The sequence below is a fragment of the Chiloscyllium plagiosum genome, unplaced genomic scaffold, assembly GCF_037043375.1.
Source record: "Chiloscyllium plagiosum isolate Xiang-an unplaced genomic scaffold, Cpla_swu_hap1 HiC_scaffold_5, whole genome shotgun sequence".
In the NCBI taxonomy this organism is placed as follows: domain Eukaryota; kingdom Metazoa; phylum Chordata; class Chondrichthyes; order Orectolobiformes; family Hemiscylliidae; genus Chiloscyllium; species Chiloscyllium plagiosum.
The window spans coordinates 10517562-10531729 of NW_028270143.1; the positions used below are offsets into that span (position 1 = coordinate 10517562).

General features: G+C 40.9%; 1 protein-coding gene across 2 annotated transcripts in view; it reads right to left on the minus strand.

Moving 5' to 3' along the window:
- The window catches only part of LOC122549709 (dual 3',5'-cyclic-AMP and -GMP phosphodiesterase 11A-like), a 306454-nt gene that overhangs the window by 133869 nt on the left and 158417 nt on the right, over nt 1-14168 (minus strand). For both annotated transcript variants that reach the window (XM_087986987.1, XM_043689585.2), the window contains exons 4-6: nt 12895-13035; nt 6339-6403; nt 1928-2048 (exon numbers count right to left, since the gene is read on the minus strand). In XM_087986987.1, the coding sequence (XP_087843113.1) occupies nt 1928-2048; nt 6339-6403; nt 12895-13035 (327 nt within the window). The remainder of the gene's footprint in view (nt 1-1927; nt 2049-6338; nt 6404-12894; nt 13036-14168) is intronic.

The window sequence follows — 14168 nt, forward strand, 5'->3', positions numbered from 1 at the left end:
GCAGTACTTGTCCATCCCAGTCCAACACCTTCACATCATTTACAACAAGGCCAGCAGCAAGGCCACAATGCTTGTTGCTGATCCTAAAAAATAACTGCGTAAGAAGATCTCTGTCTCCCCTTTTCTGATAACAATTTAAATCTGATGCCATGAGAAGGAACTTTCCAGCATCCATCAACAGTAATGTCAGCAAGCAAAGAGTGGTCAATCACACTGAAGTATTCTCAGACAGCAAATCAGGAAGTTAAAATCACTTGATACTTCACATTTATTTCAAGTATTTAGATCAACATTGAATTTAGATAGATGCAAAATTATCAACATAAATACATTTGAAAATATATGCAGATATCTTGTCTCAACACTGCAAACTGATATTTCACAAGTATAGCATCAGATTTTCAGAACCATTGAAGGTGATTACCAATAATTATGAGGTTAATACATTCTTAAAATATCAATTGGACCCACTCAATAGGGTGGAACATTTCCAAAGTAAAAAATCACACAACGCCAGGTTATAGTCCAACAGGTTTATTTCCAAGTACAAGCTTTCAGAGGGCTGCTCCTTCATCAGGTAGCTACCTGATGAAGGACCAGTGCTCCAAAAGCTTGTACTTGGAAATAAATCTGTTGAACTATAACCTGGCGTTGTGTGATTTTTAACTTTGTCCACCCCAGTCCAACACCAGCAAATCCAAATCATTTCCAACAAGGCCAACAGCAAAGAAGTGAACATTTTCATGTATTAACTGAGTTTTTAGGAATTGCTGTCTAACATTATGGAGTATAACAGTGCAATCATTGGAAAAGTGCCGAATAGGTGACAGCAATTTCTGAATTTTTTAATGCACTATTCTGTACAAAGTTGCTGTCAGTTTAGAGGATTATTGATAAGAAAACACTATCAAATTTACCTTCACTGATGCTGCAAAATCTAGGTCATGATATCCCATTTCTTTTCATATTTCTAATTTCATTCAAATAGAAGTCACAAATATCATGTCTGGGTTCTGCAGCCAATGATTACAAATGATTAATGTTTGTTCTGTGATATTCCAAATCTAAATTAAGCAACAAGAAAAATTTTTCAAGAGTCTTTGTAAATTCAATGATATTGTATACTTACATTTGTTTAAATTTGTTCTTGAATTAATACATTTTATACTCAATGTTGAAATATATTAGAATTGTCAAATGGAACATGCAAAGATTTAACATATTATATGAGAATTATGAATGGTTACATCAAATGTAATATGGCTTCCATGTATTATATAGTTTGTTCTGTTGTCCCTTAATGTTTTTTATTCTTTCATGGGATATGGGTATAATACTAGGCAAATATTTATTACCTATTACTAATTGCCCTGCAGGTGGTATGGTGAACCAGAGTCCACTAGACTTATTTTTTTCTCTTTCTGACAGCCGCAGGCATAATTTCTGAGAGAAATTATCACCTTCAGTCTATGACCTACAACCATGAAAAATAAATAAAAATTGACTCAATTGGTAACAGTCATTACCCATGGTCAGAAACCCTAGTATCAGATGGTGTGGGTCTGAGGCACAATGCAATTCAATATTGAGGCAGTTTTGTACTGTCAAGAATAGAAACCTTCACATGAGACTCTGTCACTCTTGTTCAAGAGGTGCTATAGTCCTTGCAGCACTATTAAAGAAGCAAAGCCATGTCCTACATTTTTCCCTCAGCTAACACTAACAAAACCACTTTGCACAGAATGGAATTTTATTTTTTTTAATATTATACGGTTACTGTGGTACTGAAATTTGCTTCTGGAGGAAGTCAGCTCTGGAAATATGAACTCATGGAATGGAGATTAAACTCATGGAAATTAGAATGGGTCTTTGAGTGTGCAATTATTTAGCATGGTTTGTACAAGGATCTAGTTAATTTACTTCTTACCTCAGTATCGAAACGAGGATCCTGATAAGCATCACTGATATTCACCGGCAGGCCTGTCGATGCGACCAGCTCTGCAATGCTGTTGTTTACCAACCAATCAGAGCAGGATAATTTCTCCATGCTGGCTTTGACAAGGATTAAATCAATATCAAAATTAGAATTTCACCTAGATTAAAAAGTCCCACACTAACAATGCTTTACTTTCTGAAATCACTGACAACTTTAAAGCCCACAAATCATAATTGGACAATTAAGACTTTGGTACCTTAGAAAATCTGTAATTGACAGAATATAAGACTGTAATTGGTAACCTACATAAATACACAAAATAACTGCAAAATAACTGCAAGAAAATACCTTGAGATACATTCCAATCCCTCAAACTTCAAAAAAGAACATTTAATGGTTAACATTTTTATTGACTATGTAACCATGGTATTTATTTGTACATAAATATTGTGAAAGACTTTCTACTTGCATATGTCAGGAGCACATATCTGGAAATCGTTCACTTTTAAGCTGTGATATTTTAGGAACTAAATACAACACTAAAATGGAAGATCATCCCATGACTTGGGTAAGTATGAAAGTGATGTTTTAAAATCAAACAAAAACGTAACATCTGGACATCTGTTCCGAATTGAAGAAATCTTCCAGGAATATAAAGCAGGTCAATCGGCATCTATGGAGGAAAGCAAAATATAAAATTTGGAAGAAGACAGTGCCTGAAACATCAACCTATTGTCACATTCAGGGAGACGAGCTGAATCAGCTCCACTCTTTTCAATTTTCTCATCTGGCTGCAACAAAAACTTTCATATTAGTTTTTGCATGCAGCTACACTTCACTCCAAATACCAGAAACAAATAAAGAGCCAATTACCTGTTTTTTTTTGAGCAACTGAAAAAAGAAGAGCAAGTTTACGATTCACTAACTCCGAGAATAAAAATTAGATGAAACATCAATCACGTATATTAAAAGATCTACATGAACACAGACACTAAGTTGAGTAGAGGATACTGTCTGCTCTAAAAAGAAAGAAAAAATATGCAGTTTTCAGACCTTAGGCATTCCTGAGAGCGCAGAATCACAGAACCCTACAATGTGGAAGTAGGCCATTCAGCCCATCAAGTTCACACTGACCCTCCAAAACGTATTCCACCCAGACCCACCCTTCCAACCTATCTCCATTTCCCATGGCTAATACACCTAACCTTGCACAACCCTGGACACTATGAGCAATTTAACATGGCCAATTCATCTAACTTGCATACCTTTGGACTATGGGAGGAAATTGGAGCGCTGACAGGAAACCCATGGGGAGAATGTGCAAACTCCACACAGACAGTCACCCGAGGCTGGAATTGAACCCAGGTCCCTGGTGCTGTGAGGCGACAATGCTAACCATTGGGCCACGTGCTACTTGTGAGTTTTAATCTGAGACCAAGATTGGTTAGGGATGCCCTGCATCAGTGGCCGTCTTAAATATTTCAAATATCTTTGAATTCTGGATGTACGTTTGCTCGCCGAGCTGGAAGGTTCATTTCCAGACCCCACTAGGTAACATCTTCAGTGGGCCTCTGGGCAAAGCACTGCTGATGATTTCTGCTTTCTACTTATATGTTTGGGTTTTTTTGGGTTGGTGATGTCATTTCCTGTGGTGATGTCATTTCCTGTTATTTTTCTCAGGGGGTGGTAGATGGGGTCTAGCTCGATGTGTTTGTTTATAGAGTTCTGGTTAGAATGCCATGCTTCTAGGAACTCTCATGCATGTCTCTGGCTTGTCCTAGGATGGATGTGTTGTCCCAGTCGAAGTGGTGTTCTTCCTCATCTGTATGTAAGGATACTAGTGAGAGTGGGTCATGTCGTTTTGTGGCTAGTTGGTGTTCATGTATCCTGGTGGCTAGTTTTCTGCCTGTTTGTCCAATGTGGTGTTTGTTACAGTTCTTGCATGGTATTTTGTGCAAGCAAAAACAAACAAAACTAATGTCAGAGACAAGATGCTTTCCACATAAATGAAGAGAAGCCAAATATGGACAGCCCAACACCCACACTTTCTGCAACGTTGGGGTATATTTGCCTCCTAGAATGAGAAAGAACAAGATACTATAGGGATGAACATATGTTGCACTGTTGTTATTTTCCATCTCAGTTGGGTAGCGTGCTGAGGAAATGAGATGGCAGCCAAGCGTCAACTCTCCTGCTCCTCGGATGCTGCCTGACTTGCTGTGTTTTTCCAGCACCACACACACTCAGCACATTGGGCATGCAGGGTTAGTGCTCTCAGGGGTTGGGGTGAGTTACAGCAAGTGAGGGATAAGTTTGCGTGCAATGGCGAGAGCAGTGGAGTATTAGCCTTTGTGAGAGTTATGTCCAGTAGAAGTGAGCATGGTGTATCGGAGATAAGTTGCTGGCATTTACGCTGGCAAAGTGGAGAAGGACAGTGGAGAAGTAGCTAAGACTACTTCAATCTCGTGGCAACCAGAAGCCAGGCTTGCACGGTCTGGTATCCTGACCTCCACTGCTGGTCCTGTTGGAAGAGAAGTCCTGCCTGTACAGCATCCTGTCCAGCAGGAGGTCTGGGGCAATGGTTGGACAGCATCATAATGATTTCCCCCTGTCTGCCGTGTCCTTGCCAAATGTAAGGAATGGCACAAGGCCGCTCTGGACTGACAGTACTTGTCCTGGTGTGCAATGGGCTTTCAAAGATGGCACAGGCGCAAGGGACGCCAGTTTATTCTGAGATATCCTGGCAGCGGTGAGTTGTTCAGGTAATGGTATAGACTAAGACGGGACTGAAATTACATATAAGGGATGCCTTAGGAATGGGGTAGGTAGTTAATATAGTGCCTTTGTTAAAATACGTTGAGAAAATTCACTAAACCTTGAGGCAAATAAAAACTCCAAAAATCTCAGCACAACTTGCACGTAGGCAAAAAAAGTAAGATTCAGCCCACCGTGTTTTTGTTTGTTTGTGTTCATCTGTATATGTGTAGAGGATTTTAAAAAGGGGGTTGGAATTTTTGTTAGCAGAGACAAATGTTGACAGCTCATAGCTGCTAACTTTTGTGATTAGAAGTTACTTATCTATAATAATTAGTAGTTCTTGTTAAGTATCGAAACTTGGTTTCTGTTAACTCCATTGCTGCAAACAAGTAAATCAGGATGTCTGCATGCTTTCATTGGATCATAATGTTTGATGACAGTGGGAGTAGTGGGACTAGAGAATCAGTGCACTTTCCCAAGTGGATAGTAACATGAGAGGCTTGTTTAGTCCTGGATCGTGAGGTTCACACTTCTAAGTGTGGAAGCAGGCCATTCAGTCTATCGAGTCTATACTGACCCTCCGAAGAGCATCACACCCCGACCTACCCCACTAGCGTATCTCTTTAAACCTACATTCCCCATGACTAATTCCCCTAGCCTGCACATCCCTGGACACTACAGGCAATTTATTATTGCCAATCCACCTAACCTCTACATCTTTGAACTGTAGGAGGAAACCAGAGCACCCGGAGGAAACCCATGCAGACATAGGGAGAACGTACAAACTCCACACAGGGAGAATGTAAAAACTCTACACAGACAGTCACCCAAGGTTGGAATTGAACCCAAGTCCCTAGCACTGTGAGGCAGCAGTGCTAACCACTGAGCCACCGTGCCACCTTCCATTGCTAATAGCAGACCACTGTGCAGTTGTATTTATATGATGTCCTGATGGTGTACTAAAAACGTGCTAATATCAATAGGAAGAAAAATCTGCACATCATTCTGATGCATTTAAGATTCAAAAGTGAATTTTTATTGAAATGACATGAAGTGCTGCCGCAATTAATTTGAATCCTTGTGTGAAGGTCACGTCCAAAGCATCATAATCTGTTTTTGTTCTATAGTCTGATTAGAACCAAATATTACCCTGAAATAGACTTGTATCTCACAGTGAATAATGCAGGCTGGTCCTGAATTTCTGTAGGATTGCACTGGCCTCATACCTTTACCTCAGTAAGGAATCAGTGGAACCTCAGTAAGGAATCAGTGGAACCCCTGCACCACTTGTATCTGTTTTCATCTTTGATCTGAACATTGTGTCCACCTCTTACCAAAGTTACAAACATAAAGGTGTTCTTCCTAAAATGTTTTTTAAAATTTTCTATTAACTAATAGGGCTAGGACATTTTCCAATTAATCTATTAATGTTATAGTTTGTTTTGCAATTAAATGAAACTATTACAGTATTCTGCAGGATTGTAAACTATCCCAGTGCAGTGCGATACGCTAGCATGCATCTTTTGGATAATGTATAATTTGTGTTGATGAGAGCAGCACAGTCCTAATAAACTTCTCACACTTGTGTAAGGAAGCTATAATTAAATATCTTTCTTGTAAGTGTAAAAGCAATTCTGTTCCTCACCTGGTTTCACTGACTGCACAACACAGTGGGGACATCAGTTCGAAGGTCTTTGAAAACTTCACCACCTGGTCAACAATGAAACGTGACACTGTCATCTTTCCACAGAGATGTTTTATCTTGAAGCTTGAGAGAAGTTAATTAAGCTATGCTTGGAAAGTAGTTCTGCCAAACAGCACAAAGATCAGACAACTCTGGAACACACCAACCTCACCAAGCTCCGAAACAGGCACATGTTTTGACATCATCTCTCATACATGAATTAAATTTCGAGAGCCAAATAGCAGCTGAATCTGCTGAAAAAGATTAAGCTTTCCTTGTTTTCAAGTTATTTACATCAGCCATGTATTTTTGTCTTTGGTCTGCCTGAATTCTTGTTCTCTGATATCAGAAGGAAGGTATTCCTTCCAGACTTCTACGAATGCTCATTTAATGCCACTCACTTTTAGGCACAAAGCTAAAGTACAGAGAAAAGCATAAATTTAGATGGTGTGTCAAAGAGTCATAGAGATATAGAGATGTACAGCATGGAAACAGACCTTTCGGTCTAACCCGTTCCATGCTGACCATTTATGCCAACCCAATCTAGTCCCACCTGCCAGCACCCAGCCCATATCCCTCCAAACCCTTCCTATTCATATACCCATCCAGATGCCTTTTAAATGTTGCAATTATACCAGCCTCCACCACTTCCTCTGGCAGCTCATCCATTCATGTACAACCCTCTGCATCTTTTATATCTTTCCCACTCACTCTAAACCTATGCCCTCTAGTTTTGAACTCCCGCATCCCAAGGAAAAGACTTTGTCTATTTATCCTATCCATGCCCCTCATAATTTTATAAATCTCTATAAGGTCACCCCTCAGCCTCCGACTCTCCAGGGAAAACAGTCCCAGCCTATTCAGACTCTCCCCATAGTTCAAATCCTCCACACCTGGCAACATCCTTGTAAATCTTTTCTGAACCCTTTCAAGTTTCACAACATCTTTCCGATAGGAAGGAGACCAGAATTGCACACAATATTCCAACAGTGGCCTAACCAATGTCCTGTACAGCCGCAACATGACCTCCCAACTCCTGTACTCAATACTCTGACCAATAAAGGAAAGCATACCAAATACCTTCTTCACTCTCCTATCTGCCTGCAACTATCCTTTCAAAGAGCTATGAACCTGCACTCCAAGGTCTGTTTGTTCAGCCATACTCCTTAGGTCCTTACCATTAAGTGTATACGTCCTAGGAGAAAGTGAGGACTGCAGATGCTGGAGATCAGAGCTGAAAATGTGTTGCTGGAAAAGCACAGGTCAGGCAGCATCCAAGGAGCAGGAGAATCGACATTTCGGGCATGAGCCCTTCTTCAGGAATCTTGTATATATCCTACCCTGATTTGCTTCCCTAAATGTAGCACCTCGCATTTTTCTAAATTAAACTCCACCTGCCACTCCTCAGCTCATTGGTCCATCTGATCTAGATCCCATTGACCTCTGAGGTAACCTTTTCGCTGTCCACTACACCTCCAATTCTGGTGTCAGCAATAATAAAAGGACACAATCTTTACACATTATGCCTGCCATATCCTCACACACAACAGGTATCCTGCTAGTTTATGAATATTGTGATAGAATGGGGGTGGTGATAGAATAGGGAGGGGGTGGAGTTGGCTTCTCCAGGTAGCTGCTTAATACGAAGGGAACAATGACACTTGTTTAGCCACTTTCCGAAAGGTAAGAAAACATCACTCTAAACCTTTAATCAGTGGATTACATTTGGTTTACTCCTCAGTGGCATACTACCCTCTGTGGGGACACAGTATTCCACTTCATTGTGAAGAATGTCAGGGCTCAGACGTGTCTTTAATAATCTTTCTCTTACAAGATGGAAGAAAAGCAAGCAGTCTGCGTGAGAAACAGGTTATGTGTCTTCCACTTCCAAAAATACACAAGGACAGCAGTTAAAAACCAGTTCAACCCAGTGGAAGAAATATGCTAGTGAGCTGAAGTACTCATGTATGAGTTGAGGTATTCATGTGTTTAAGCTTCAAGCAGTAGTGTATTGTACAGATCTCAGATGGGGAAGAACCCAGTAGTCTTCCCTTGGTAAGGAACTCTCTCGCTGTAAGTGCAAGAAAAATCTAAACAATACCAAACAGGACCAAAGATTTTCAAATAACCTGCAAAGCCAAGAAACCTAAAATCAGTTGTTCAACTATCAACATTCCACTATCTATTCTTCACAATCAATCCCGAGATACTGAACTATTTATCTTTCAGCTTTTATCTTTTAGTAGACTAGCTTCTCATTTCTAATCTGTGCATGTGTGTTGTGTTATTATTTTTTTTTCCTTTTTAGTAATAAATTAACTCACACGTTTGTCAAAATAAGAAAATCTGATTAAATTGGCTCCTTTTAAAATGTAGATTCATTCGTCTGGGATATAGGCATCCACAAGGGAGAAGATCGTTAGTGAATTAATCTTGTCAAGAGCAAATGAGCGAGTGGGTGGATCAGGAGGAGCCAGTTCATTCCCCCAAACTCAAGTTTGACAATTTGGATATTCCGTCTGCAACTGTAATAATTTGTGGAGCCAGGGTCGAATTGTAACACTTTGACTCATAAAAATCTCCCCCTCTATTCTGCATACCACTTATAACAATCTCCTCCTCACTTCTACATACCACTCATAACAATCTCCCCCTCTATTCTGCATATCACTTATAACAAAATCCTCCTCTCTTCTACATACAACTCATAACAATCTCCCCCTCTATTCTGCATACCACTTATAACAATCTCCTCCTCCCTTCTGCATACCACTTATAACAATCTCCTCTTCCCTTCTGCATACCACTTATAACAATCTCCCCCTCTCTTCGACATACCACTCCTCATGCCCCTATTCTGTTGCAACCTATGTGTCCCCCTGACCCTTCACACCCATATTTTGGTTGAGTCAAATTATATCACAAATAATGTGCTTGCTTTATCCCAGAGCCCATGATTCTCAAAATGCCTATATCCTTGCTGGCCTTTTACCCTCCCCATTCCAAGGCCAGAGTGTCCATGAATTGCTTTAAAGCCCACTTCAAGAGTATACAGTCCCCTCCATTACACTACCAGTCCCACCTACTATATGCAATAGCCCCTAGTCCTTGTCACCATACTCTTGGAGACCCAAAATAATGAGGCCAATCCCCATATATCAGCTGCCCACTGTCTCAAGTACACCACACTGCACCCCAAACTCCCAATCCCTGCTTGACCATGGCCCATAGCCAGAATGACTTAACAGGACAGCCCGCACCCTCCACTGACTGTGGTTGACCCACCTACACTGAAATTTCAGCAGCACTCCAAGTGACTGGCCTGCAAGGTTTGGACTGCTTATACTTGACTGCAAGGATGAACTGTGGCCTACTCCCCAGACTGCAATAGCACAGATCCTCAATCATCTGCTGCTTCATCAATGATCTTTCTTCCATGAAATGGTGATGTTTGCTGATGGTTTTACAATGTTCAGCCCATTTGTGACTCCTCAAACAATGAATCAGACCATGTCCAAATGAAGCAAAATATCCAGTTTAGTCATGAAAAGCAGCAAATAACATTTTTGCCACAGCTTCTCAGCTATAACCCATCTCCTGACTTGGAAATATATTGCTGCTGTTCTGTTGTTATTAGTTAAAACTCTGGAACATTGTTCCTAAAGGCATTGTGGGTACTGACATCAAATGGACAACAGCAGTTCACAAAGGCAGCGGACCCCCACATTCTCAGGGGAACAATAGATAGGCAATAAATGATGGCCCAACCAGAAGCTGCCATTTACCATGAATTAATTAAAGAAAACTGCAGTGGGCCAACTATGGAACTGACTATGGCCAAATCCTGGACTAGAAACAGCCGAGTCCCTAACTTTTCTCTGGCATTATTTCCTGACTAACTGGGGTCCACCCTCACCAAGTTAAACACACTTCCACATTTTTCTTCCACACATTGCCATTCTCCTGAAGCTCAGGCAGTGTTTGCCACAATGGCTGCCAGCACATGCTGAACTTCGAACACACTGATGCAACACCACGCCATACAGTGATACCGTGCATCCCCCATCCCCTGACTGCTATCTGTTCTCTTCACAGTTTCCTACTACCACAAGCTGCCTGCCTTTCCCTCTGCTCGAAAGTTCTACTTCTCAGTCAGAAGCTGCTGGCGGCCACTTCCCCTGTGCTAGAATTCAGCTCTCAGCGCAAGAGACTTCTAGTTGCCTTTCCCTCTGTGCTAAAGCTTTCCCTCAGATCCAGAGACTACTGCCTGAGCCTGACTGCAAAAGCTACATGTGAGAGAACAAATGCTGCCTGATCCATTTCATATTCTGAGGCTGCTGTGTTGCTGATGCCCAATTGTGTGGTTCGAGGGTCCAGGGAGATATCATACTCGTTGACCATGGAGGCACCAGCAGCAGTTGGGAGTGATTCTATCCAAACTGAAGAGAACAAAGTTGGCAGGCAAAGCAATGAACTCCCAAGATTTATGACGGAGGACACTATGCAACAGAAATCTGTTTGGATTTTACTGTTACATCTTGGAAGCATCGAGTTTCTCAGGAGAAGTTAATCAGGAAGGAGATAGTTAATATGGTGACAGTATAATTAATGAGATACAAATACACACAAATAAGCTTCCGACCACCTGATGGTGAGAATTTGATCTTGATCTAACAAGGTATATCTTAATTGTGACAGATTAACTCGATGGTAACATGTGATTTCTGAGCTGTCAGCCAACTAAGTCATCATTCTCACCACTACACTTGCCAACTCTGGAAAGGGAACACTGTGCCCTATATACACAAATCTCTCATCTGTGCATTTAATATGATTGTCTCATCTCACCACATGCTACAACAAAAAAAAAGTCACAACAGAATCGTTCTCTGATGCAAAGTGAGGGGTCTTTAATCAGATGAAAATTTTCAAGTCACTAGAATCATTCTAAATTTGGTAGCTTTCCAATGTCTGGTTCAGGGGAAGGAGTTTTAATCATTCGTTATCAATAATGTGGTAAAACATGGATCACATGAAACTTGAATAAAGTGGAGGAAAAACATCCAATTCCTGTACTCAATGCACTGACCAATAAAGGAAAGCATACCAAATGCCTTCTTCACTATCCTGTTTACCAGCGACTCTACTTTCAAGGAACGATGAACCTGCATTCCAAGGTCTCTTTGTTAAGCAACACTCCCCAGGACCTTACCATTAAATGTATAAGTCTGACCCTGATTTGCCTTTCCAAAATGCAGCATCTCACGCTTATCTAAATTAAACTCCATCTGCCATCCCTTGGCCCATTGGCCCATCTGATGAAGATCCTGTTGTAATCGGAGGTAACCTTCTTCCTGAAGAAGGGCTCACGAAACATCGATTCTCCTGCTCCTTGGATGCTGCCTGACCTGCTGCGCTTTTCCAACAACACATTTTCAGCTCTAACCTTCTTCCCTGTCCACTACACCTCCAATTTTGGTGTCACCTGCAAACTTACCAACTATACCTCCTATGTTCACATCCAAATCATTTATATAAATGACGAAAAACAATGGACCCAACACCAATCTTTGTGGCACACTGCTGGTCACAGGCCTCCAGTCTGAAAAGCAATTCTGCACCACACCCTCAAACTTCTTTCTTTGAACCAGTTCTGTATCCAAATGGCTACTTCTCGCTGTATTCCATGTGACCTAACCTTGCTAACCAGTCTGCTGTGAGGAACCTTGTTGAATGCCTAACTGATGTCCATAAAGATCACATCAACCACTCACCCCTGCCCTTATCAATCCACTTTGTCATTTCTTCAAAACACTTAATCAAGTTAGTGAGATACGATATCCCAAGCACAAAGCCATGTTGACTATCCATAATCAGTATTTGCCTTTCTAAATACATGTAAATCCTGTCCCTCCAACATTTACCCACCACCAATGGCAGGCTCACTGGTCTATAGTTGCATGGCTTTTCCTTATCACCTTTCTTAAATAGTTAACCACCTCCAGTCTTCTGGCACCTCACCTGTGCCTACAGATGATACAAATATCTCAAGAGTGGCCCAGCAATCACTTCCTTAGCTTCCCACAAAGTTCTCGGGTATACCTGATCACAGCCCAGGGATTTATCTACCTTTACATGCTTTAAGATATCCAGCACCTCCTCCTCTGTAATGTGGATATTTTTCACAATGTTGCTATTTAGTTCCCCACGTTCTCTACCTTCCATATCCTACTCCACAGCGAACACTGACCTTTTAAGAATTAATGTTTTAAGAACTAACTTGAAATTGTTCAAACTCATATTATATATAAGTTCTTTACACCAAAAGAAGGTCAAAGCCTTCATTGCGTCAATCTGAGCTGGATTTGAATCTGCACATGAGATATAAAAGTTTGTGGAAGGAAAGAAATTAATTTTGATCAATGCAAATGAATTTGCAGTTAAATCTACAGAACACTAATTCTCTTGATATGATAGTTACTTTAGGTTGATAAAAGATAAACAATAAAACACTTACAGGAGATTCAATATCTTCCAGCAGGAGGACAGAACATCGTTCACATTGCAACAGGGTCAGAGCTCTCTGCATGATCTTCCGAACAACCTTCTCTAGCTCTATCTGCTCTTCAAACAAGTCATTGACAACCTCCAGCAATGCCTGAAACCATCAATAACAGGATTAATTGAACAGCAGCAACAAATATTAGGTCAATAGGATTGTAGCAAACATACAATAGCTAAAAAAAAGCTTGATTTAAAATTCAACAAAACATACACGAACCTAAAGTACATCATCGAAGAGGCAGAATTGTTTGGATAAAGAAAATATCGTGGCCTCCATTCCAAATTAAAGAAGAGTAGCTGGTCATTATTTTGTCAGTATGACGTGCATAATTCTAAACATCTAGGATAAATGATGGTATAGTTAATAAGTTTACAGATGACACCAAAATCGGAGTGTAGCGGACAGCGAAGGAGGTAACTTCAGAGTACAATGGGATCTTGATCAGATTGGCCAGTGGGTTGAGGAATGGCAGATGGAGTTTAATTTAGGTAAATGTGAGGTGCTGCATTTTGGAAAGGCGAATCAGAGCTGGACTTATATACTTCACAGTAAGGTCCTGAGGAGTGTTGCTGAACAAAGAGACCTTGGAGTGCAGGTTCATAGTTCCTCGAAAGCGGACCGCAGATAGATAGGATAGTGAAGAAGGCATTTAGTATGCTTGCCTTTATTGGTCAGAGCACGGAGAATAGGAATTTGGTGGTCATGCTGTAGCTGTATAGGACATTGGTTAGGCCACTTTTGGAATATTGTGTGCAATCTAGTCTCCCTCCTATAGGTGGGATATTGTGCAACTTGAAAGGGTTCAGAAACAATTTACAAGGATGTTGCCAGGGTTGGAGGGTTTGAGCTATAGGAGAGGCTGAATAGGCTGGGCTGTTTTCCCTGGAGCGTCGGAGGCTGAGGGGTGACTGTATAGAGGTTTATAAAATCATGAGGGGCATGGATAAGGTAAATAGACAAAGTCTTTTTCTTGGAGCAAGGGAGTCCAGAACTAGAGAACATAGGTTTAAGGTGAGAGGGGAAAGATTTAAAAGGGAGCTAAGGGGCAACTTTTTCATGCAGAGGGTGGTGCATGTATGGAATGAGCTGCCAGAGGAAGTGATGGAGGTTGGTCCAATTACAACATTTAAAAGGCATCTGGATGGGTATATGAATAGGATAGGTTTAAGAGGGATATGGGCCAAGTGCTAGCAAATGGGACGAGATTAGGATATCTGGTCAGCATG